Source organism: Gopherus evgoodei, chromosome 3, assembly GCF_007399415.2.
Source record: "Gopherus evgoodei ecotype Sinaloan lineage chromosome 3, rGopEvg1_v1.p, whole genome shotgun sequence".
Lineage (NCBI taxonomy): Eukaryota > Metazoa > Chordata > Testudines > Testudinidae > Gopherus > Gopherus evgoodei.
The window spans coordinates 113,433,733-113,460,144 of NC_044324.1; the positions used below are offsets into that span (position 1 = coordinate 113,433,733).

At 45.3% G+C, this 26,412-nt stretch overlaps 1 protein-coding gene across 1 annotated transcript; it reads right to left on the reverse strand.

Moving 5' to 3' along the window:
- Positions 1-2,385: 2,385 nt before the first annotated feature.
- ALDH8A1 (aldehyde dehydrogenase 8 family member A1) lies at positions 2,386-24,786 on the reverse strand. Its single transcript, XM_030556360.1, has 7 exons — positions 24,460-24,786; positions 11,637-11,784; positions 10,606-10,761; positions 7,400-7,549; positions 5,798-6,054; positions 4,758-4,919; positions 2,386-2,847 (listed from the first exon to the last, which is right to left on the reverse strand). Exons 1-7 carry the CDS (start codon positions 24,595-24,597, stop codon positions 2,395-2,397), a joined length of 1,464 nt encoding a protein of 487 aa, XP_030412220.1. The 5' UTR covers positions 24,598-24,786; the 3' UTR covers positions 2,386-2,394.
- Between the last annotated feature and the right edge of the window lie 1,626 nt (positions 24,787-26,412).

The window sequence follows — 26,412 nt, forward strand, 5'->3', positions numbered from 1 at the left end:
ATCTCCAGAGGCCACAGCAGGGACTCAACACAGTGCTGCGTGACAAGCGTAACAGAAAGCCAAAGAATCAAATGGACACTCATGGAGGGAGGGAGGAGAGACTGAGGACTAGAGCTATCCCACAGTCTCCATAAAGCATTTGCATTCTTGGCTGAGCTCCCAATGCCTGAAGGGCCAAAACCACTGTCCCAGGTGTTTCAGGGTATATCTCGTCAATTTACCCCCCTCCCCGCCCCCAGCAAAAGAAAAGCGGAAAAAATCTTCTCTCTCCTTTTTTCAGTGTCACCGTATGTCTACTGCATGCTGCTGGTAGACACGGTGCTGCAGCGCTGCGGCGCTGAACAGCAGCATTCCCTCCCCTTCCTTTCCTGATGGCAGACAGTACAAAATGGTGGAAAACCGTCATCATCCTGTGAGTGCTCCTGGCTGGCCTCGGTGAGGTCGGACGGGGCGCCTTGGCAACCATGAAAATGACTCCTGGTCATTCCCGGCAGATGGTGCAAAAGGATTGAAAACGTCCTCATCATAGCAACTAGGGGCTGAGCTCCATCAGCCCCCCCCCCTTTCACATCTAATGAAGAATCTGTACTGCCTGGACTAACATAGCTGTGGGAGGCTGCCAACCCCTCATTTTATCTCATGAAAAAGTCAGTGTTTCTTATTCCTGCATTCTTTATTACTTCCTCACACAAATGGGAGGGGACACTGCCACTGTAGCCCAGGAGGGTTGGGGAAGGAGGGAAGTTGTTGCAGGGGCATCCCCTAGAATGGCATCATCATTTCTCTGGGGCTCAGAGCCGGAGCAGCTGTGCTCTCTGGTTCTCTAGTAGACTTGCCCCTTATTCTAGGCAGGACTGACTCTATTTTTAGATAAAACATAAAGATATTTTTAGATAAAACATTTTTGTCCATGCACTCCCGGCCGACCTCAGCGAGGCCAGCCAGGAGGACCCATGACAGCAGCAGGCGGTACAAAAGGACTGATAACTGTCATCGGTTGAAGGAAGGCTGAAGGAATTGGGTTTGTTTAGTTTGGAAAAGAGAAGACTGAGAGGGGACATGATAGCAGTTTTCAGGTATCTAAAGGGGTGTCATCAGGAGGAGGGAGAAAACTTGTTCACCTTAGCCTCCAATGATAGAACAAGAAGCAATGGGCTTAAACTGCAGCAAGGGAGATATAGGCTGGACATTAGGAAAAGGTTCCTAACTGTCAGGGTAGTTAAACACTGGAATAGATTGCCTAGGGAAGTTGTGGAATCTCCATCTCTGGAGATATTTAAGAGTAGGTTAGATAAATGTCTATTAGGGATGGTCTAGACAGTATTTGGTCCTGCCATGAGGGCAGGGGACTGGACTCGATGACCTCTCGAGGTCCCTTCCAGTCCTAGAGTCTATGAATCTATGAATCGCCAATTTCCAATTGCAAATGGTGCAAAATGACTGATAGAAATGGATGGGTAGGGTTCTGTGGCCTGCTTTGTGCAGGAGGTCAGACTAGATGATCCCATTGGTCCCTTCTGACCCTAAAGTCTGTGAACAGACAGAGTCTATAAACGTCATTGCCAATTTCCAATTGCAGATGGTGCTATAGCTGGTCACCATCTCTGCTACCTTGCAAAGGCAAATGAATGCTGCTGTGTAGCACTGCAGTATCACATCTGTCAGCAGCATCCAGTACACCTACGGTGACAGTGACAAAAGACTAAACAGGCTGCATGGTTGCCATGCTATGGCGTCTGCCAGGGCAATCCAGGGCAAAAGGGAGCACAATGATTGCCTGCCGTTGCTGTCACGGAGGAAGGATTGAGTGACGACATTTACTCAGAATCACCCACGACACTCTTTTTGCATTGGGATCTCAACCCAGAATTTCAATGGGCGGGAGACTGTGGGAACTATGGGATAGCTATGGGATAGCTACCCACAGTGCAACGCTCCAGAAATCGACACTAGCCTCGGTACATGTACGCACACCACCGAAATAATGTGCTTAGTGTGGTCGCGTGCACTCGACTTTATACAATCTGTTTTAAAAAACCGGTTTATGTAAAATCAGAATAATCCCGTAGTGTAGACATACCTTGAGAGAGAGAGAGAGAGAGATGTGTGAGGTAATACCTTTTACTGGACTAGCTTGAGAAAGAGATGGTGAATTAACTTAGGAATCCTCAAGATCTCCTTGAACCCTGAGAATCAGGTTTGTGGCTTGGGTAGGATACAGAATCTACTTTCTCTGCTGCCAATTGTGGGCTGAGCATCTTAAGCTTTAGTTGGTATTTGTCAACAAATGGATTTCTATAGAAATTAATTATAAACAGGCCATGATCTCTTGGTATATCGCAGAGACACTTGTAAGCACAAATGTCAGTTGTTTAAATATTTAATGGGCAAATTTCAGTGTTTTATTGTAATGGTTTTTACCTCAGTGAAAAACTCATAAGACGCCTTTGCTCCCTCCCTGCCTATCCCTGAGGCTTTCATCCCACCAAATGGCAAGTTCAGTTCCCTGACTAGCCAGCAATTGGTCCACACCAGGCCAGCTTGCAGTCTCTTTGCCACACGATGAACTCGCCCCACATTGCTTGACCATATCGTGGCCGCCAGGCCATACTTGACACCATTGGCTCTTTTAATCACTTCTTCTTCCGTATCAAACAGGACCACACACGTCAGAGGACCAAAGATCTCTTCTTGCATGCAGCAGGATTCATCCTTGACTTCAGCAATGACTGTAGGCAGCATGAAATAGCCATTCTGATTTCCAGTTGGAAGAGCCAAAGAATCCACTCCTTCTCCGCAGAGAATTCTAGCCCCTTCAGCTCGAGCCTTCTTCACATAATTCTTTACCTGGGTGAGGGAAGGTAAAAATCAATGTGGGAGACTGAAAATGCTGTAAAATGCACATTTTCAATATGGATAAATCAACAGGGAATCTAGGAGCATTTCCCACAGATCCATGTTGGCATTTTCCCCCTGCCAATGACAGGGTCTCGTTCCCTAGGTTTTGCAGACAAGTATATGTAAAAAGAAGTCAGAGCATTTTCCCCTGCAAGTAAACTGTTCCTTTTCTCTCATTAACCTGCACACCAAAACATGAATTTATTCCTTCCTCTAAATACATTTTGAAGGGATGGAATGATAGTCACATTGTTAAAGCACAGAAGACCTGGCTCCTATCCCTTATGTGTAACAGACTTCCTCTATGACCCTGGGCAATACACCACACCTCTTTGCCTCAGTTTCCCCATGTCTCACATGAGAGTGATTATCTTTTTCCACCATACATGCAGGAGCGGTGCCAGGGTTTCTGGCACCCTAGGCAGAATTCGGGGGGTGGCATTTTGTGCGCTTCCCATGGAGCGCGCTGGAGCTTCCAGTTCCACTCCCATCGCGCTGCCGAAGGACCCTCCGCTGAAATGCCGCAGGCGACAGCAGCAGTCGAGCTGCTCAATTGCCTGCCGTTGTTTTCCGCGGCACGTCGGCAGAAGGCCCCTCTTCAGCGGCGCGATGGGAGTGGAACCGGAGGCTCCCGTGCGCCCCTGGGGAGTGCACAAAATGCCGCCCCCCCCCCGAATCCTGGCACCCTAGACGACCACCTAGGGTCACCTAATGGAAGCGCCGACCCTGCATACAAGAAAGCTCACTACATGTTGTCACAGTACTCAGATGCTACAGTGATGAGCACAACAGAAAACATGATCGATAAACCATTACAACAATTTATGTGGTTGCTGCTATCATAGGCTATCTTGAGCATATAGGTCATGCTATTGATCTTGTTCTAAAGCTTTGAAACTACTGGGTGCTTTCTCCCACTCTAGGAATTCCACAGATAAATCACTGAGTTGTTTGTTTGTTTGTTTTTTGCTCCTTTCTTTTAAATGCTCTGTGTGAAAAACACTGAAAGCTGCCCAGAGAGACTCTCTGGGACTTAAGTCCTCCATGTAGCCACAGAACAGGTATAGCATAGGCAGTGACAGTATAGGGTAATCCACCAATACATCTCATCACTGACCCGGAGGGCCCAGCACTAGGGCCCAGAGGAAGAGATCAGTCTCTCAGCCTATTTGAACCTTCTCTTCTGTGTGAGATTGTCAGCATGTTACCAGCTCATGCCATTTGCATCAGTGGGTTTTGTGATATGGACACCTGATCTCCAGAACACTGACTGAGCCCATTATACTCACTTCACATCAACCACCCAGCAGCCAGCAAATGGTAACTACTGTCATCCACTCATGGCCTAAGTGGAATTCCTGGAACTTGTGGACTACAAGTCTCCATGTATATACCATTACCAATATCCCCAGAGCCACTCGTTATCCCAGATAAACTCTCCTTTTACATTCCTCAGGAGTTGCATTATAAATCAGATATGCTGCAATCTAAATGCACGTTGTTTTATGAGGCAAATAAGTCATTGCTATGGGCCCAACACTTAAGACAATGAAGATGTTGCCTGATTTGGCACTGTTAGATTCATTTAAGTACTTTCACAACAACAGCTTGATCACTTAGTTCACAATTATTTGTTTGCAGACTTTATTTTTCCTAGGGCGATGTGAACCTAACCCATACACAGCAGACACCTTAATCATCAGACACTTTTTAATGATCATTTATGGGGAAATGAAAGTGTGATTGGCATGGTACTAACACAGAAGATGACACGGTCCTCGCCCCAATCATATACAAGTCATCTTTTCTGGATCTCTAAAATGTGACTATAGTTCAGGCAGGATTTCCTCTGCAGTTACCTTTTCTAAATGCTCTTTACTTATCATTGCCCCCATACTGACTGTGGGATCTGAGGGGCTTCCAACCTTCCACTTTCTGGTTTCTTCTACAAACCTCTTCAAAAACTCATTATAAATGCTCCTCTGAACAAAGATCCTGCTGGTGCAAAGACAGATTTCACCCTGTTAAACATGAGGAGAGAAACAAAGATACTGTCAATTGTTGCAATACTGTTACTTCTGAGTGCCCAGAAATGTGCTACACCCCTCACAAAACACGTAAAGACAATCCTTACCCCACAAAAAGCCCAAACTAAATTTAAAGACACTCAAAATTGAGAATCCTAAACAGACTGGAGGGGAGAAGGGGAGAAAGAGGACACGGGGACAATAATAAAATCACGTGGTCACTCAGTAAGGGATGTAGACATCTTGACTGTTGAGTTTATTATTAAGTCTTGGTTATTTATCCTCCCCATCACGTCTCACAGCAATATTACTCGCCATGTCTGAATGATCATTACCGTGACATCATGGAAATGCTTCTTTTTCCTGACTTGCCAAGTTATCTTCACACCCACTGAAATAATTTCCATAGGCTTGTTGATCATTGCTGAAGATGTTGACAAAGAATGGGAGCATCTAGTAGTTGGATCAGTGGACTGGAATTCTTGGGTTTTATTCCTTTCTCTTGTATAAATTCATTTGATTCTGGGGAAGTCACCTCATCTCTCAATTGTTTCCATCTAGATAAATAACTTACCGACTTTCTAGGATGATAAGTAATTTGCTTCCTATGGAGGACTGTAAAGTCTGTTGAAATATTTGAACGAAAGACACTATAGAAGATAATTTTATTTACTATCATTGTTTCTCTACTGCTAGGATCATGAAACATCAGCTTCATAAGTTTCTACTTGCATTCTGCTAATGATATGGAATCTTAATAAAATACCTTTGACTATTTAAGAGTCAGACAAGCACAAAGGCACTCATAGGCACACATTGCTCTTTACACACTTAATATGTAAGAAGTTTAAGAGAGGAGCATCTCCCTTTACCTGATTTGCAAAGCTGGATCTCACAGTGGTAGGGATGCATTGGTCCAGATTAGCATCCTCAAAGATGATTGCAGGGTTCTTGCCTCCCAGTTCGAGAGAAAGCTTTTTCCAGTGTGGGGCACTCCTCTCCTTGATGTGCTGGGCCGTGAGTGTGCTTCCAGTGAAGGAGATCAGTGGCACCTCAGGATGGGAGACAATAGCCTCCCCAGCTTTGGGGCCAGTTCCAAACACAATGTTCACCACTCCCGGTGGGATTCCTCATGGGAACAAACACACAAAACACTCATGTCTTTTACTTGGAAGTAGTTAGGTTAATTTGGCACTCCCCCCCAGCAAACTACTAACAGCACTACATTAATGAGGATGCCTTTGACTTCAAGAGTGGTTGAGCAAAATAGAAGAAATAACTAGATAAAACATTGAACTACTGGGTTTTAATCTCTGTTCTTGTATTACTACAGATGGAGCTGGTAGCCCTGCCAATAGTTACGGTTGCCTGACACCTCCCATTAGAAGGCCTAGTTTTCAGTGGGCTATAACTTATGCCAAACTTTCACCATTAGGTCTGAAATTTTCCATGTTGGGTGTCTGCTTCAGGCTGATACACTTTTTTTTTTAAATGTTTCAGCAAAAACTGTTCAGCCATTTCTGAAAATTAAAAAAAACTTATTGTTTTGCCCATGATAAAGATATTCCTGCAACCATTTTCTCGAGAAGGTCTAGTGCCTACATACTTGGGTAGAGGGACTTGAAATTTGGCAGGTAAGTCCCTTTGATGTCAGAAATGTGCCTTTTGCTGGTGCTGTGAAAAATTGCACCCATCGGGACAAGTTATAAGACACTGAAAAATCACAGACTGCACACGGTCAGTGGAGGCTTGTTAACTGCAAATCTTTACTAGGAAAAAAATGTGTATTCTTCACTCAAGCTGGCTAACATGAACTAAAATCAGTGAAGAGAAGGGTGTTTGCAGCTTTCACACAAGTTAGCAGGTTGAACTGAAGACTATGGGGTAGCCTAGGGGTTAATTTGACCTGTTAATTGTGTGAGGACCACTAAGTGTCTTCACTAGGATTTTACTTTATGTTAGTTAACTGGAAGTAGCCAGGCTTTCTTAGTGAAGACACAGCCTTAGAGTTTGGCAGCTCTATTCTCTGAAGCTTCCATCTGTACTGAGCATGCTTCAACCAGGAGATGCAGGGGTAGAGCAGCACTTTCTCTGCAATTGCTGCTCCCAGCTACCCGGGATCAATGAGGCACCAGGCACAGGAACTAAGAACAGACAGATTTCTTCCTATGTTCTCCATGTTCGTCCTGCTGGCACCCAAGCACTTTGGAGGGAAAAACAGCCTAAATAGAATGCAGAGGTGAGGTGAAGGGAATAGATGGGGATGAGGAGATAGTGGCAGGGGGAGGGAAGATATGGGAGAGAGACTGGGATAGAAGTCATTTCTCCAGGGCAGAATTCAACTGCCTTAACCCTGTGATTATCCTTTCTCGTCCTGCAATCCCCTGCCTCATTCACTGTGCACCTTCCAACTTCTGCACGAAAGGAGGCAACAGACAGCAGGGATCCCTGTGCCAAAGGTGTTTCCAAATTACCTGCTCTACCCAGAAGTTTGCACATCATCCAAGCAGTGACAGATGTCATCTCACTGGGCTTGGCGATGACAGTGTTTCCAGATGCAATGGCTGGGGCTATTTTCCAGGTCAGCAAGTGAAGTGGCAAATTCCAAGGACTTATTAAACCAGCTACAAAGGAAAAAAGGACAAAATCAAGAGGCCACATGTATTGGGACAGGAGATCTGAATCTGATGCCCAGGCTTGACATCTCCTACCCTGAAGGAAGTCAAAGCTTCAGTATGGCAGGACAATGAAGGAAATTTTACACCCCTACCTTATTCTTAATGGTACAGTGAACCCTACAATCAGAGCCATTTCTAATGGCCAACACCTTCTAAATAACCCGCCTAAACTATGCCAAACATTTACAGTGCAAATATATTTGACCACCTCAACTGGACAACTGATTTTTGCTGTACTTTTGTCCCAGCGTAGCAGAGACATATTGCAGTAGGAGCTTTTTCATGCTCTACAGACAGGTCCAGGTGTTCAGAATTCACAAATCAATGATATATGCAAATGGAAATTTGTTTTGTTTAACAAATATGCATCGATTGCCACTTCTGGCTCTTGTCAAACATTAGAGCTGAGTGCATCATGCACAATGAATAATTTACCTGATGAATTTAGTCCAGAATAATAATAAACAGACTGACTTCCTCAAATTGCAGTGCTATTTAAATGTATTCAATTACTATCTTCATGAATATTTTTACTTTGTGTATTTATCACAAATATTTGAAACCCAAGCTGTGATGCTTAGTTGTGATTGGTCATGTGATATTCCTTGTTGCTAGATAGGTCCATCAATGGCTATTAGCCAGGATGGGCAGGGATGGTGTCCCTAGCCTCTGTTTGCCAGAAGCTGGGAATGGGCAACAGGGGATGGATCACTTGATGATTACCTGCTCTGTTCATTCCCTCTGGGCAGCTGGCTTTGGCCACTGTAGGAAGACAGGATACTGGGCTAGATAGACAGTATGGCCGTTCTTGTGATTGAATGAGTGAACAGCGTTCCAACACAAGCATGTGTAATGAATTTAAAATTTGATGTCTATGAGTATTTTTGGTCAGTAAGACTCAGATTCTCAATTGCTCATGGGAAGAGAACTAAACAGGTCAAATGCATTAGACAAATGTATTAAATAATCAAACTGGTACAAAAATATTTGCACCATTATTCATATAGCTCTAAAACAACACATATATTCAAACTTTCTCTGAAGTGACAGTGCCATATTGTGGCTAGCTTTCCAAAAATAATGGATTTAAATGTGTCAAGTATCAGAGGGTAGCTGTTTTAATCTGTATCCACAAAAACAACAAGGAGTCTGGTGGCACCTTAAAGACTACCAGATTTATTTGAGCATAAGCTTTCCTGAATAAAAAAGCCTCACTTCTTCAGATGCATGAAGAAAAGGGAATACCTCACAATTGGAGAACCAGTGTTGACAGGGCCAAATCAATCAGGGTAGATATAGTCCACTCCCAATTCCAGGAGAGGCAAAGCTGCTTTTGTAATAAGCCAGCCACTCCCAGTCCCTATTCAAGCCCAAATTAATGGCGTAAAATTTGCAAATGAATTTTATTTCTGTTGTTTCTCTTTGAAGTCTGTTTCTGAAGTCTTTTTGTTCAAGAATAGTTATTTTTAAATCTGTTATAGAATGTCCAGGGAGATAGAAGTGTTCACCTACTGGCTTTTGTATGTTACCATTCCTGGTGTACGATTTATGTCCATTTATTCTTTTACATGGGAACTGTCCGCTTTGGCCAATGTACATGACAGAGGGGCATTGCTGGCACATGATGGCATATATAACATTAGTAGATGTGCAGGTGAATGAGTCCCTGATGGTGTGGCTGATGTGGTTGGATCCTCTGATGGCGTCGCTAGAGTAGATATGGGGACAGAGTAGGCAACGAGGTTTGCTACAGGAATTGGTTCTTGGATTGGTGTTTCTATGGTGTGTAATTGCTGGTATTTGCTTCAGGTTGAGGGGCTGTCTATAAGCGAGAACTGGCCTATCTCCCAAGTCTGTGAGAGTGAGAGATCGTTTTCCAGGATAGGTTGTAGAACGTTGATAATGCTCTGGAGAGGTTTTAGCTGGGGGCTGTACGTGATGGCCAGTGGTGGTGTTAATTTCCTTGTTGGGCCTGTCCTGTAGTAGGTGATTTCTGGGTACCCGTCTCACTCTGTTAATCTGTTTCCTCACTTCCCCAGGTGGGTATTGTAGTTTTAAGAATGCTTGATTAAGGTCTTGCAGGTGTTTGTCGCTGTCTGAGGGATTGGAGCAAATTCAATTGTATCTTAGGGCTTGGCTGTAGACAATGGATTGTGTGATGTGTCCTAAATGGAAGCTGGAGGCATGTCGGTAACTATAGCAATCAGTAGGTTTCCGGTATAGGGTGGTGTTAATGTGACCATCACTTTTTTGCACTGTAGTGTCCAGGAAGTGGATCTCTTGTGTGAACTGTTCCAGGCTGAGGTTGATGGTGGGGTGGAAATTGTTGAAATCCATGTGGAATTCTTCAAGGGCCTCTTTTCCGTGGGTCCATATGATGAAGATGTCATCAATGTAGCTCAAGCAGAGGAGGGGTGCTAGGGGACGAGAGCTGAGGAAGTGTTATTCTAAGTCAGCCATAAAAATTGGCATACTGTGGGGCCATGCGGGTACCCATAGCAGTGCCACTGACTTGAAGGTACAAGTTGTCCCCAAATCTTAAATGGTTGTGGTTGAGGACAAAGTCACAAAGCTTAGCTACCCGGCATCCTATGGCCTCATGAGGGATACTGTTCCTGACAGCTTGCAGCTTCTACCTGGATTTCAACAATTTCCACCTTACCATCAACCTCAGCCTGGACCAATCCACAGAAGATTTTGAGGATGGGAAATGTCCTACTGTGGGAAGAAGGAAATTTTTAGGATAAATGTTGTAATTGTTCACTGATTTTGCGGTATGCAGGTGCCAGAGTGCACAGTGGAGTATCCAAGCTTAGCATGGGATCTAGAAGCAGTAAACATTAACTTTATGATAATCCTTTCTCCTCCTGCCCTTGAAAATGCTGCCTGAAGTTAAAAAAATAAGCAGCAGAGCTCAAGGCCCCTCTTTTTCTTATATTTTTCCCCTCTCTTGGCAGACAATCTGCCAAGCTTTTCAGCATTTGTCCTTTGAGAATACCCACCAATGCCTACTGGAGTTCTCACGGTGTAATGCATACAGTCCATGTAGTCCATCTGAGTACATTCTGTGGTATGGTGAAGGATAGAAGATGCAAAGAACCGGAAGTTGTATGCTGCCCGTGGGATGTCCACTGTTCTAGCGAACGTAATTGTTTTTCCTGAAAGAGAAAAGTAACAAGCATGTTGTTGTGTCATTGTCATGCACTTTCTCTCAGGGGAAAAACTAACATATTTATATAATGCCATAAGTGTACATACTGCTGTAAACACACAGGAAGACAAGCATCTGCCCTGAAGAGCTTCCAAATCAAACTGGAGCTCTGAACTAGGATTCCTACCCACTACCTAGGGAAGAACTTTGTTGGTGATGATAAATGGTGAAGCAATTAGATGCCTGGAAAGCATCATGATTAGCATAAGTATAAATTATAGTGTAAACAGACATTTAGATGATAAGAAATTTGGGGGCAGAGACCATGTTTTTGTTGTGTGTGCACACATTGTGCCTGGCACAATGAGGTCCTGGATTCTTGTCTGGGAGCCTCTAGGCACCACTACCACTATAGATTAGATAGATGATTTTATAATACCTCCATAGGACTGGTAATGCTTTGCTCTTTGGCAGTATCTTCTATCTGAGGACCTCAAAGTGCTTTATGAATATTGATTAAATTTAGCCTCAGACCCTCTGTGCCGCAGGAATTCCCATCCTTATTTTGTAGAGAAGGAAACAGAGGCATGGAGGAGTTAAGAGGCCCACATTTTCAAAACCAGTCTCTAGTATTGAGTGCCCAACTTTAGAAACATAACACCTCTGAAAATCAAACCCAAGGACTGTCTAGTTAGGCACACAAAATTTTTGGCAACTTCAAAAATTTGGCTCTAACCAACCCAATCACACCAACAGCCTGCATTAGAGTCAAGAATAGGACTTGGCCATTGTGACTCAGTCCTGATATTTAACAAGACTCTCCTTCTCCATAACCTCATTTGGGGACAGACAGCCAAAGAGATGGACAAATTGTGCCTTTACCTTGATCTTTTGATTCTGCTTGTGCAAATGCCTCCAGGTCATGCTCTATCAGGTCTGCTAACTTGTTCATTATCTGAGATCTTTCCTGAAGGCTTTTGGAGGACCAGCTTAGAAAGGCATCTCTGGCAGCTGTGACTGCAATTTCTACCTGAAAGAATAAAGCAGAGATGGCAAACTTCAAGAGTGCTTCACGGGGGGAACAATCAATAGAGCCATTGACATTTGAGAGAATAAGATCTTTTGAGTCAGTTTGTCCTTGCAGAAGACTGTTCCTGCCTTACATTATAGTCTCAGGCAGTGTGTCCCGTTGGCATCCCTCAAAGTTCTCAAGAGACAACCCACAATCTAACCAACATTATTAAGAGGGCATTTCTTCTTGACACTGCCCAAAATTTAACACTCGTCTTTCTTCTAGTTATACTCCTTTTTATCACTTCTTGATGCTTACAGCCTTCCATTTTTTTCTGTGACAAGCTACTTCTCTTTTCTTTTTGTCCCAGTCATTTAAACAAATGAAACATATTTAGTTCTTTAAAATCTTTCCTGTATGTCAGTCCCTCTCATCTGGCTAACTGTTGCAGTGGTGCTTCCACAAATTCCTTCCAGTTTCCTGACATGTCTAGGAAAAGACGGTTACTCACCTTTGTAATTGTTGTTCTTCGAGATGTGTTGCTCATATCCATTCCAGTTAGGTGTGTGCGCGCTGCATGCACGTTCGTCAGAAGACTTTTATCCTAGCAGTACTCGGTGGGTCAGCTGGGTCGCCCCCTGGAGTGGCGCCACTATGGCACCGGATATATACCCCAGCCGACCCAACCACCTCTCAGTTCCTTCCTGCCAGCTACTCCAACAGTGGGGAAAGAGGGTGGGATTGGAATGGATATGAGCAACATATCTCAAAGAACAACAGTTACAAAGGTGAATAACCATCTTTTCTTCTTCAAGTGATTGCTCATATCCATTCCAGTTAGGTGATTCCCAAGCCTTACTTAGGCGGTGGGGTCGGAGTGAGATGTGGCAGAGTGCAGAACCGCTGAGCCAAAGGCTGCATCATCTCCAGATTGTTGGACCAGAGCATAGTGCGAAGCAAAGGTGTGGACCAAGGACCAGGTAGCTGCGCGACATATTTCCTGGATTGGTACATGGGCCAGGAAGGCGGCTGATGAAGCCTGAGCTCTGGTAGAATGTGCAGTGAGATGGCCTGAGGGAACACGAGCCAAGTCATAGCACATACAGATGAAGATCCTCTGGGAGGAGACAGGTAGGCCTTTCATCCGGTCAGCCACTGCAATGAAGAGTTGGGGGGATTTACGGAAGGGCTTCGTCCGATCGATATAAAAAGCGAGCGCCCTACAGACATCTAAGGAGTGTAACTGCTGTTCCCGTTGGGATGAATGAGGCTTCGGGAAGAAGACCGGAAGGAAGATGTCCTGATTGGTATGGAAGGCCGACACCACTTTAGGGAGGAATGCCGGATGTGGTCACAACTGTACCTTATCCTTGTGAAAGATAGTATACGGTGGGTCCACCGTAAGTGCTCGAAGCTCGGAGACTCGTCTGGCCTATGTAATGGCTACTAGGAAAACTGTCTTCCAGGACAGTTATAGCAGCGAGCAAGTTGCCAACGGCTCGAATGGTGGAAGCATAAGCCTGCTTAGGACTAGGTTGAGGTCCCAAGTAGGGGCAGGGTGGAGTACTTGGGGGTAGAGGTGCTCCAGGCCCTTGAGAAATCTAGTAACTACAGGGTGAGAAAACGCGGAGTGGCCCTCCTGGATGGAATGTGGAGATGGCCGCCAAGTGCACCCTCAAAGAAGATACTACCAGGCCCTGCTGCTTAAGGGACCAGAGGTAGTCCAAGATAGTGGGGATCGAGACCTCAGAGGGAGTAGTATTCTGCGTTTCATACAAGAAGGAGAAACGTTTCCACTTGGCCAGATATGTTGACCGAGTGGAAGGCTTTCTGCTACTCAGGAGTATATGTTGTACCGGAGCGAAGCAGCATAACTCCGACCTGTTTAGCCATGCAGTAGCCACACCGTGAGGTGAAGGGCCCGCAGTTCCGGGTGGCGGAGACTGCCATGGTCCTGCGTTATGAGGTCTGGGTGGAGTGGCAGGGTAATTCGGCTGGCTATGGACAGGTTGAGCAGTGTGGTGTACCAGTGCTGTCTGGGCCACGCTGGTGCAATCATGATTAGGTGCACTGTGTCCCTGCGGAGTTTTATCAGAACCTTGTGAACCAGTGGGAACGGTGGGAAGGCATAGAGCAGCCGGTGCTTCCATGACATGAGGAATGCGTCCGAGATCGATCCCGGTGAAAGACCCTGGAAGGAGCAGAAAGTTTGGCATTTCCTGTTCGTGTGAGAGGCGAATAGGTCTATGTGGGGAAAGCCCCACTTCTGGAAGACCGAATGAATAACGTCTGGTCTTATTGACCATTCGTGACACAGGATCTGCTCAGTTGATCCGCCAGAGTGTTCCGAACCCCTGGGAGAAAGGATGCTATCAGGTCTATCGAGTGGGTTATGCAGAAGTCCCAGAGTCGGATGGTCTCCTGACAGAGGGGGGAAGATCGAGTCCCTCCCTGTTTGTTTATATAATACATGGCCGTTGTGTTGTCTGTAAACACTGAGACACAACGGCCGTGTAGATGCTGCTGGAATGTCTGGAATGCCAGGCGGACCGCTCTCAGCCCTCGGACACTTATGTGAAGTGCCAGTTCCTGCGATGACCAGAAGCCCTGGGTACGAAGGTGTCCAAGGTGAGCCCCCCATCCAAGAGATGACGCATCTGTCGTCAGGGACAGTGAGGGTTGGGGTGGATGGAACGGTAACCCTGCACATACCAGGGAGGGGGTTAGCCACCAGTCGAGGGAGCGTAGGGTGCTCGTGGGAATGGTAACTATTGTGTCTATCGGGTCCCTGCCCAGACAGTATACCGAATTGAGCCACGTTTGGAGAGGTCGAAGGCGGAGCCTGGCATATTTGGTCACCTATGTGCAGGCAGCCACGTGACCTAGGAGATCGAGACAGGTGCGAGCCGAGGTCGTTGGGAAGTTCTGCAGACCTCGGATGATTGTTGCCATTGTCTGGAACCGCGGCTGAAATAGGTAGGCCTTGGCTAGTTTGGAGTCCAGGGTAGCTCCTATGAAGTCTAGCCTTTCTGTGGGGACCAGTGTGGATTTCTCCACATTGAGCATCAGGCCTAAGCGTGTGAATAGGTCTCTGACAATGCCTACATGTAGCATGACTTGTATCTCGGAAGTCCCTCTGATGAGCCAGTCATCCAAATATGGCAATATGTGTATCCGACGTTGGCAGAGGTGTGCGACGACTATGGCCATACACTTTGTAAACACCCTTGGGGCCATGGAGAGGCCAAAGGGAACGACCGTAAACTGGAAATGCTGACAGTTGGCTACAAAGTGAAGATATCTCCTGTGCAGAGGAAAAATGGCGATGTGAAAGTATGCGTCCTTCATATCGAGGGCAGCATACCAGTCTCCAGGATCCAAGGACGGGATAATGGTCCCCAGGGAGACCATGTGGAACTTCAACTTTATCATGAACTTGTTGAGGCCTCACAGGTCTAGGATAGGCCTGAGGCCTCCTTTCGACTTGGGGATCAGAAAGTAACGGGAGTAAAACCCTTTGCCCTTTTCGCCTTTTAGTACCTCCTCTATCGCTCCTATGGCAAGGAGCGTCTGCACCTCTTGTAGGAGGAATTGCTCATGAGAAGGGTCCCTGAAGAGGGACTGGGTTGGAGGGTGGGAAGGCGGGGTTGAAACAAATTGGAGGTGGTATCCTTGTTTCACCGTGCGTAAGACCCAGAGGTCTGAGGTCAATTGGGACCATGCCGGGAGGAAGTAGGAGAGGTGGTTGGAGAAGAGAGGAAAAGGATTCTGTCCTGAAACTGGTACTTTGTCCTCGGGCGTATCTTCAAAAGGCAGACTTTGGTCCCGCTGGTGGTTTCGCGGGACCGTGGTTTTGGCCCCCTTGGGGTCCTGACTGGCGTCTACACCCACCCCACCTGCGCCGTCTGCTAAAGTCTTGCCTGTGTCTGGGCACAAAGTACGGGCGGTGAGTCTGGGGACGGAAAGGTCTGTGTTGGGTCACAAATGTATGCAGGCCCAAAGAAAGCATGATGACTCTATTGTCTTTCAAGCTTTGTAGCCTGGGGTCAGCCTTCTCCGAGAACAGACCCTTACCATCAAAGGGTAAGTCCTGGATGGTATATTGTAACTCCGGCAGGAGGCTGGAAACCTGTAGCCATGAGATGCGTCTCATGGTGATACCGGAGGCCAGAGTTCTGGCTGCCAAGTCGGCCGCATCTAGTGAAGCCTGGAGAGAGGTTCTGGCCACCTTTCTCCCTTCCTCTAAGAAAGCAGCAAATTCCTGGCGGGAGTCCAGGGGGAGTAGTTCTGTGAATCTACCCACCTCCACCCAGGTGTTGTAGTTATATCAGCTCAGTAGAGCCTGCTGATTTGCCACCCGGAACTGTAGGGCGCCTGCCGAATACACCTTGCGGCCGAGTAGGTCCATTGACCTAGCCTCCTTTGACTTTGGGGCTGGCGCCTGTTGGCCATGGCGCTCCCTCTCATTGACTGATTGGACAACTAGCCAGCAGGGTGGACATACAGATACTCGTACCCCCGAGAGGGTACCATGTATTTACGCTTGATCCCCTTTGCCGTAGGGGGGATGGAGGCTGGGGACTGCCATAAGGTGGCGGCATTGGCTTGGATGGTCCTGATGAAGGGCAAAGCCACATCCGCCAACAGGATGCTCACTACAGGGTCCTCGACCTCCGGGACCTCCTCCACCTGGAGGTCCATGTTGAGCGCTATCCTCCTGAGGAGGTCCTGATGGGCTCTTAGGTCTATTGGAGGCGGCCCTGAGGAGGAAGTCCCTGCCACTGCCTCATCTAGAGAGGAAGAAGAGGAAATGCTGGGGACGAGCGGGTCCTGTATGGCCTCTTGCTCTTGCGCCAGTCCTGCTCCAGCGGTACCGGGGAAACCGGTGGGTGGACTAGCCCTTCTTCTGTCCCAGGTGGAGGAGGATGGCTAACTGTGGCCTCTGGTGCTCGGTGCTCTGACGAAGCAGAGTGGGCCAGAACTAACGGAGCACCTTGGGCCTGGTGGTAAGCCCAAGGTGTCCAAAAGGACCACTGGTGAGGTCTCGGGTCCTGAGACTGGGCTTCTTGGAAAACTCTGGTGGGCACATCCAAACCGTGGTCTTGGGCATAGTAGCTGTCCGCGTGGGACGACCCCGAAGTGTGTCTGGATGGCCATGGAGGAGCGGAGAAGCCTTGGGCAGATGTTCCAACGGACTTCGCTCCACTAAGTATCAGGGACCGGTGCTGGGAAGCATATCGGTACCGGGAGCGAGATCGGGACCTGCGACCAGATCAGTGCTGGGAGGTCGACCGAGATCTCGAACCCCGGCACCGTGAATGGCTTCGGGAGGCACAGTGCCTGGAGCGGTGCCGAGATCTGGAGCGGTGCCATGAGTAGTGAGCCAGTGAATGGGATACTGATCGGTGCCGTGAGTCTGACTGGTACCGTGTAGTGGAACAGTGCCAGGACTGCGAGTGGCATCGAGAGCGGGAGCGCCATCTGGACCTGTAGCATCTGCAGGACAGCGATCATGAGCGGTGCCGGTCCACTGTGCTGACAGAGGGTGGTCTAATCAAGGTTGGTTTGCCTATGGATTGAATTACCCACACCTGCAGTGCCGGGGGTAGAGGCAGTGCCAAGTCTGTCAAGGCGATCAGGTCCCTCGCTGCTGAGAACGTCTCCGGCATGGATGGTATGGTGAGCTCTACCGCAGCACGCGCCGGGGAGCTAACAGGCGCAGTACTCGAAGGCCCTTGTGGGACTGGAATCAATGGTGCCGACTTAGTCGGTGCCGTGGTGGATGTTGGCGCCGGGCGATCCAACTTAGGTGCACTCTCTGGCTGCGGAGCGGGCGGTGCCGAAGTAGCAGGAGTCTTGGCCTTCCTCAACCTCGGGGAGAGGGAGCGGCGTGAAGCCGTCTTCAGTGCCAGTGACATCTGGTGCCGAGAGGCTTTGACTGTACCGGTGCAGTCCGGTGCTGAGGAGGCGCTTCTGCTCACTGACTGACCAGCGCTCGGTGCCAAGGGTGGAGGGGTTAGAGCCGCCTCCATGAGGAGCTGTTTAAGTCTGATGTCCCGCTCCTTTTTTGTTCATGGCTTGAAAGCCTTGCAAATGGGGCACTTAGCTGCCAAGTGTGCTTCAAATGCAGATCTCCTGTTGGCATCGGCTTGTGGCAGGCAGAGCACGGTTTGAAACCTGGTGAGCCGGGCATAGGCCCCGGCACTGGGGAAGGGGCTAATCCCCGAACCCCGCTAACTATTACTAAACTAACTATGCTATTAAAGTAAGTATAACTAACTATAACTATATATATATAAAAGGATTATAACTATATACACAATAACGAACAAGAAACTACGAGTAGCTTGGGAAGTGGAGGTCAGCTAAGCTGCGCTTCACTGTTCCAACGACCGACACAGGCGGTAAGAAGGAACTCAGAGGTGGCTGGATCGGCTGGGGTATATATCTGGTGCCATAGCGGCGCCACTCCAGGGGGCGCCCAGCCAACCCACCGAGTGTTGCTAGGGTAAAAGTCTTCTGACGAACGTGCACGCAGTGCGCGTACACCTAACTGGAATGGATATGAGCGATCACTCGAAGAAGAACATGCGCGTTGCCATACCAGACTAGACCTATGGGCCATCCACTGCAACCTTCTGTCTCCAGCAGTAGCCAAGACAAGATGCTTCAGAGGAAAGTGCAAGCAATACAGTTATGGAATAAACTGCCCCCAAAAGTTTCATGCTAATCCTATCATTTGGAACTTCACTTATGCCCCAAACCAAGAGAATTTCTCTCTCCCTTCCAAAGCACTTGGGTTTTTCATTCTTACTAATGTGAGGTGCCCAGGACAGTACACAGCCTCTCTCGGTTCCTTCTAGGAACACTGCAGTACATTTTGCAGATGCAGGCCCCTCATTTGAGGCAGTGCCTCCCCCATTACCTTGTCTGACCTCTGCCAATCTCTGAGGAGGAAGATAATACAGAACCATTACATCATCTATTCTGATCTCCTGCATATCACAAGCTCTTAAACTTCACCCAGTTACCCCCATATTGAGCCCTGTTTGGCTAAAGCCTGTCTTCTAGAAATGCATCCAGTTTTGTTCTGAAGACATCAAGAGATGGAGTTGGTAGTTTGTTGCAATAGCTAATCACCCTCACTGTCAAGGCACAAATTTTTATTTCTAATTTGCATTTGTCGGGCTTCAGCTTCCAGCCATTGGTTCTTGTTATACCTTTCTCCTCTAGATTAGACAGCCCTTTAATGCCTGGTATTTTCTTCCCATGTAGGTACTTATACTCTGTAAACCAGTCACCTCACAGTCTTCTTTTTGATAAGTTAAACAGACTGAGCTTCTTTAGTCTCTCACTGTAAGGCATTTTCTCCAGCACTTAAATCATTTTTGTGGCTCTTTTTTTATACCCACTCCATTTATTCAACATCCTTTTTAAAATGTGGACACCAGAACCGGATTCCTGACTCAGTATCACCAACACCGGTTATAGAGGTGAAATCATCTCCTTATGCCTGTGTGCTTCTTCTCTACTTATATATCCAAGGATCACCCTAGCTTCGGATGGCTTGTTGGTCTTGGGGAATGAGTCTCATTAGGGTTTAAGCAGTCCTGTGTTCAAATCCTGGGCAAGCCCAGTTTTCAGGCTGGAAATAGACGTAAATCTTTAACAGTGAGTAATTATCCATTGGAACAAAATACCAAGGGTCATGGTGGATTCTCCCTCAATGACATTTTTAAATCAAAATTGGGTATTTATCTAAAAGATCTGCTCTAGAAACTATTTTGGGGAAGTTTGGTGTGGTACAGGAGAGCAGACTAGATCACAATGATCCCTTCTGATCTTGGAATCTATGACTCTATGAAGCCCTCTTTTTGCCTCAGCATCACACTGGAAGCTCATATTGTTATTTGTCCTCTATGCCTCTGAGATTCTCTTCAGAGTCACTCCTTTCCAAGATAGAGCCCCACATTGAGTAGGCCTTCATTCCTTACCTCTAGAGATATTACTGTCACTTGGCTGTACTAAAACATTTTGTTGGAATAGGGCCAGCATCGCCAGCAATCCAGATAGCTCTGCACGACTGCCCTATCCTGACTCTGCTAATCTTTGTGTCATCCACAAATTTTACCAGAAGTGATTTTATATTTACTCCCAGATCATTGTTGAAAATTTTGAATTGCTTCAGGCCTATTACGGATCTTTACAGAACTCCATTAAAAATACCCCCAGTGGAACAATTCCCAATTGATGACTACCTTTTTTATATCTGTCAGTTAGCCAGTTTGTAGTCTATTTAATGTCTGCTTATTGACATTGTATAGTGCTCATTTTTTATTCAGAATGTCATACACTATTACATCAAATGCCTTACAGAAGTCTTTTACATCTAGGCACTTACCATTATCAACCAAACTTGTAATCTCATCAAAGAATGAAATAAGGTTTGCTTGTCAGGACCTATTTTCCATAAAACCATGTTAAATGACATCAATTATATACTTATCCTTTAATTCTTTATAAATCTGATTCCCCCATCAGCTTTTCTATTATTTTGCCTGAGATTTATATCAGGCTATAGTACTGGGTTACCTTGCTTGCCCTTTTTGAATATTAGCACATTAGTGCTCTTCCAGTCTTCAAGAATTTCTCCAGTATTCCAAGATATAATAAAAATGAAAATCAGCAGGCCAGAGATCTATTCAGCCAATTCTTTTAGCCCTTTTGGGGGCAATTAATCCAGATCTGCTGATTTAAAAATGTTTATCCCTAACAGATGTTTTTAACATTCTCCTTTGTTACTAATGTTGTTCATTATCCTTTGTTCATCATCCTCACTATATAAGTACATGATATACTGCTTCTTTTCTAATACAAAAAATATTATATTTCTGAATTAGTAACAATTTCACCATCTCCATATAGTAATGAGAGTATATCTTTTATAGGATTTCTTTTGTCCCTAGTATATATAAAAATTCCTTATTGTCCTTAGCTCTGCCAGCCATGGAATTTTTCTGGTGTCTTTAAGCTTCCCTTTTCTATTTTTTACACTTCATAGCTTCTAATTTATATCGACTGCTATCAATTTCTCTTTTTATCCATTTCTTATAGGGTGTTTTTTAATTCTAATTACTGCCTTCACTTTGGCTCTGAATTAGAATGGGCTTCATTTCTTGACTGGGGACTCATGACTTTTGGCCATCTAATAAACTATTCTTAAAGAGTTGCCAATATTCATTCACATTTTTCTGTCTATATTTTGATTCCCAGACAATTTCCCTCAGCTTTAGGAAATTAGCCCTTTTTAAAGGCGCGTGCACACACAGGTTGGGACTGCCTTCTCTTTGCCCATACTGAATGTAATCAGGTCAGTATCACTGGTATCAAGGTAACCACTAACTTCCAGTCCTATGATTAATTTATTTTTATCTGTCATGATGAAGTCCAAAATAGAATTGCCTTGGGTTGGATGCAATACAGTTTATGTTAGGAAATTATGTTCTATGAACTCTAATGGTGTTTTACTACTGCTTGCATAACTGCTGACTGGATCCAGTATGCATCATTTAAATTGAAGTCCCCTGTAACATACTGTTCCTTTTCATACATTATGGTGAGGTGATGAGCTTACCATTTAAACTGATGAGACAAAGGCTGGAAGAAACAGGGGCACAGAGAAGTTAAGTGTCCTGTACAAGATCACACAGCAGGTCACTGGCTAAGCCAGAAACAGAACACAGGGCTCAAGACTCCCTATTCATTTGACCGCATTGTCCCACCTCCAATTCCTTTTTTAAAATAACCTACTCTTCCGCCCTTCCGCCACTAGGTGCCATCCTGCTGCTGTGGTTGCTTCTCCATTTCCTCTTTTCGCTGCCACTTCCACACCATGTTGTATGCCTCACTGCAGTAGCTCATCAGAGGAGGAAGCTGCCTGATCCAGAACTAATTGCCCCATGTAGCAGCCAGAGATCCCCCTCTCCCTGAACATTTTGGTGATTTTTATAGGGATGGGGTGCGAGCACTACAGAGGGGTTCTCCCAGGTCTCCCAGGCCGAGAGGGGAGGTCAGCCTGTGGAAAAGAAAAAAAAAATGTGGGGGCAAGGACGAGAGATGGGGAGAAGGAAATGGAAGGGACTTAGTGCAAGGAGAAAACAAAAAGGAAGAGGAGGAAAAGAAAGAAGAGGTACGGAGGTAGAAATACAGTGAGGGGGAAGGTGCAAAGAGTTATAGAGAAAATAGACTGAAATTGATTGAGGGAAAGAATCAGAGAGAGAAGGAAAAAAACAAAAATTGAGCCAAGATAGACAATGTGTGTAATCAAAATGTAATGATAAATCTATTTTTATTTTCATACATACTTCCCCTGCCCTCCTCCTTCATATAAGAAAATAGAAGTAACAGCCTAAAAACCAGAGACAAAGCACAATTTAAAAAAAGCTGGATGTTAAAATGTTAGCCAAAGTACACATGGTAAAGTAAATTTGTTTCTCTCCATCAGGAATTGTAGGAGGGCAAGAGCCTTTAGGATAAAGGGGTTTTGCCAGATCTAGTTGTCCATGGGAACCAGTGTTCCTGTATGTGAATGAGGGGGAATAACCTACTTAGTAGGGTTAAGTTTGATTTTGGCTGTTTGAATGTTTATATGTGCGCATGTCCGGGGGGGGGGGGGGAATATGGGCCCAATCCTGCGAACCCTTATGCATGTGAATAGCCTTACTGATTTGGCCACTGACCCAGTACTGAATTCTAATACAGTAGATGCTTATTTTCATTTTGAATGGTCTTAATATCTCTCCTAAAATGCAGGCAACTGGACCTGGTATTTCAATATTTTCCACTGGAGGACTCTAGCCCCTCCCCTAGCTCCCAGCTTTGTAGAGCCTCCTCACTTTTGTTGAGCAGCCCACAGGCCTAAGCAGAAAACGTTTCTTAGTTGCTTGGTGCCTAAGTATAGTTCCTAAGGTGCATGCTGCAGCTCACTCAGGAAACTGAATGAGAAGTTAGTGTTTCTTCAAATATGCATTACCTTACACTTAGGTATCTAGAATTTAGTCTGCTATGACCTCATAACCTATTTTTGTTAGGTCCTTCTGGCATGCTCACAAGTCTCCGTTACTGTTATAATTATTTGTGCATCTACTTATGTGAATAAATAGAATGGGGACCCACGTAGTGTTTATGCATGAAAGAAACAATTCTTCGAGCACAAAGAGGTTTTGGACTGACATGATTTTACATTAAGCATATTCTAGCAAAGCCAGCCTGGTTACACTTTAACCATTAGTTATCAGCACCTTGCAAATATTTACCCAACCAAAATTATAGTGCTAAAGGTCTCTGCTGAAAAAGGAAAACAAGATCAACATGATTGATACATATCTGAAAGAGGTATTCATGTACAGTAAAAAGTCTTTTAAAAAGACCATTTATTCTGAAAATGAAACAATATTGAGCACTTATTAGTCAACATTTTGAAAGTCCTTGGAGCGTAATACAACTCCTTTCTGTTCATCTGTCCCCTCGCTGAACCCAATGCATTACATTGTACACACCTCTAATTTCGTTGTTTATAAACGGTGCTTTGCCATAAACTAAATGGCAGTTTCCAATATGAGTGTCTCGTTACCCTAACAATTGATGTGGCAAAAAACATACGGCAAAGATTAATTACAGAGCCGAAAAGAAATATTGCATTTCTGCTCTCGTTGATTGGAGCAGGCTACTGCACCATACAGAAATCACATTCATGCAGCTGCACTAAAACGATTTGTTAAACTTTTCACCTGCAATATCAATGCTCTAAACCAGGGGTTGGCAACCTTTCAGAAGTGGTGTGCCAAGTCTTCACTTATTCACTCTAATTTAAGGTTTTGTGTGCCGGTAATACATTTAAACATTTTTAGAAGGTCTCTTTCTATAAGTCTATAATATATAACTAAACTATTGTTGTATGTAAAGTAAATAAGGTTTTTAAAATGTTTAAGAAGCTTCATTTAAAATTAAATTAAAATGCAGAGCCCCCTAGATCAGTGGCCAGGACCCAGTCAGTGTGAGTGTCACTGAAAACCAGCTCCTGTGCTGCCTTCGGCACACATGCCATAGGTTGCCTACCCCTGTTCTAAGCGCTCAACATCGATCTGCAGAGATCAAATCCCAGGAAGGCGGTGAGATTTTGATCCTATTCATGGAAAGAGCCCTTGTGTGCAAAGTCCTTTAAAAGAGTAGTAGAAATTAAAGCTATTAAGAGAGAAGATATTAATTTGGATACAGTGTATCCAGAGCTGTTCATGGAGGGGAGATGAACAGCCCCTTTTTTCCTGACTCCAGTGTTATCATCTGCAAACTGCTGATGTGACCATTGCCTTCAACCTGCATTCTGCAAGACTCCATCCTCTGCTGGTGTAATTGATATACCTCCAGTGAAGTCATTGAAGCTGCACTGATTGACACTAGGTGAGGAGCTGGTCCATAGCCTTCAATAGTGAACAGTGTGACAAAAAGGATTTGTTCCCAGAGCAATGTTACCTGGCCTTGTAGTAATGTTAAGAACTTATTCATTTAAACAATTAATCACTAGGACAATCCTCTTCCTGATTTTCCCACCTTCCACCCCACAAACAACTTCACTGATGTTATTTATGTTCCTATTTTTTCTTCACCTTCTGTTAGTGAAGCTGCTGTACTCACCTCTTCTTTGCCACTGTCTGGTACTCTGCAATACACGTCTCCTGTGGATGGATCATAGGAGTCTATGTAGGAGGAACAAGGGACAAATTTACCATTTATGAAGTTCTCCAACACTAAGAGAGTCTTTGGGGCAGCCATTGTCAGCAGCTGGCTTAATCTGTGATTTCTTTCAGCTGTCAGCTTATATTGCTGGTCTCATATCTAGTTACACAACAACTCTGAGCTCCACCCCTTCTTTCTCCCTCTCCCTCTCCAGTGTGAGAGTGAGAAACCCAACAAATAACCCCTTGTGCACCAACAGAAACAAATGAGCAGAAAAAGGGTTGCTTTTCCTATGGCTCACCAAGAATATTCTGTGTAATGTAAGAAGGGTGGCAGGATCAGCAAAAATCTTGAAGGCAGGACAAAAGAGATGTGGAGCTAAAACTAGAACAGAGCAGGACAAACAGTGGGGGTAGGGGAGGAGAGAAAGCAAATTGCTCCCGTCCAGTACATTTTCTAGCTTCTTTTTCAGTCTAAATCTCACAAGGAGTGGGACTTTCCCTCCTTCCTTTGCATAACTATTCCCCAGTATAAAACACCTTCCCATCAGGAAGTTTCTTCTGTTGTTTACTTAAGCAGTTTTGTTTTGCTTGCCTGAGAAATAGAAGCAGACACAAATGTTAATGTCTGCCGAGATTTTTCTCAAACTGTGCAGATAATTTCAATAAGTAAATCCGCCGTCATCAAATTATACAAGCCATCATATTGCTGTACTCAAAATGTATTCCTCAACAACCACAACTTCAAATTCAATGAACAGTGCTAGAACAACAGGGTTAGATAAGTACCTAGACAGCATGCAGACTGGTACAAAGTGGTACGCAATGAAACCCCCACACCTCAGCCCCTGGTTGGAAAGATGAACTGCACCTCCCCACAAGTTGCATATATGCGAACAGCACAACAGTTAGTCAGGCTTTGTGTGGCCACCACCTCACTTGTATAAAGCAAATACATATGATTTATTTACAGATTAGCTTACTTGTTCATTTGTATTTTATCGTAAAAGATGTGTTCATAGGGATAGAGGGGGCAGGGGAGAAGATCAAGTGGAATTCGTTGGTAAAGATCATTCAGTACACAGGACTTCTGGGTTCTCCACTTTGCACTGATCCAGGGGTAAAATGGGGATTGGGACCCAAGGAAAAAGAGCACATTAAATGTAATAAAAGTACTTTTAGGAAGAACAAATTTTTTCATCTTTGTAATGCACCAATCACACAAAAGACCACACATTTTACAAAATAAGGGATACCCATGCAGCCATCCTACAACGGCTTTACATTTTGCAAAGACAGTTTTGTAAACAGTGTGAGATGCATTGCTCATCCCTAGAATTTTTCAGTAACTACATCCCTAAGACAGAGTATTGTTAGATACTTCTATAAGGAGAGTAATCTGGAGAGCCTAAAGCTAACAGCTAAAGAGATCTGGGAAATCCTCCTGAATTCTGTTTTTTGTTTAAGAACTGGGAAACAGACAACACACAAGCAACACTTTCACTTTGCCCTCAGAGAGCCATGATTGACCTATTTTAAGTACTATGCTAGGGCTTTGCAAGTCCATCTTCAATAGCACACAGGGAAAAGATAGGGGTAGACTCTTGGCCCCATTTCAGTTAGGCTAAATATTTACCCAGAGTGTCCAGATATTTTACTCATGTTCCACTGGAAACATTTTACCATCATCTTCTAACCCAGAGGTTTTCAAACTGGGGGGACGCAGAGGAAAATTTGGGGGGAGCAGCAACCCACTGCCCCACAGGATTTGGCTCAGAAAAGGAGCACCACCTCCATCTCCTGACTCACCTCAGTGAGCCACCCAAGCCAGTGAATATCAACATCCGCCATGTCCATGCTGATTTCTGCTCCCGGAAGCCTCTGCACCTGGTGCTGGCTCCGCTCCCAGAGA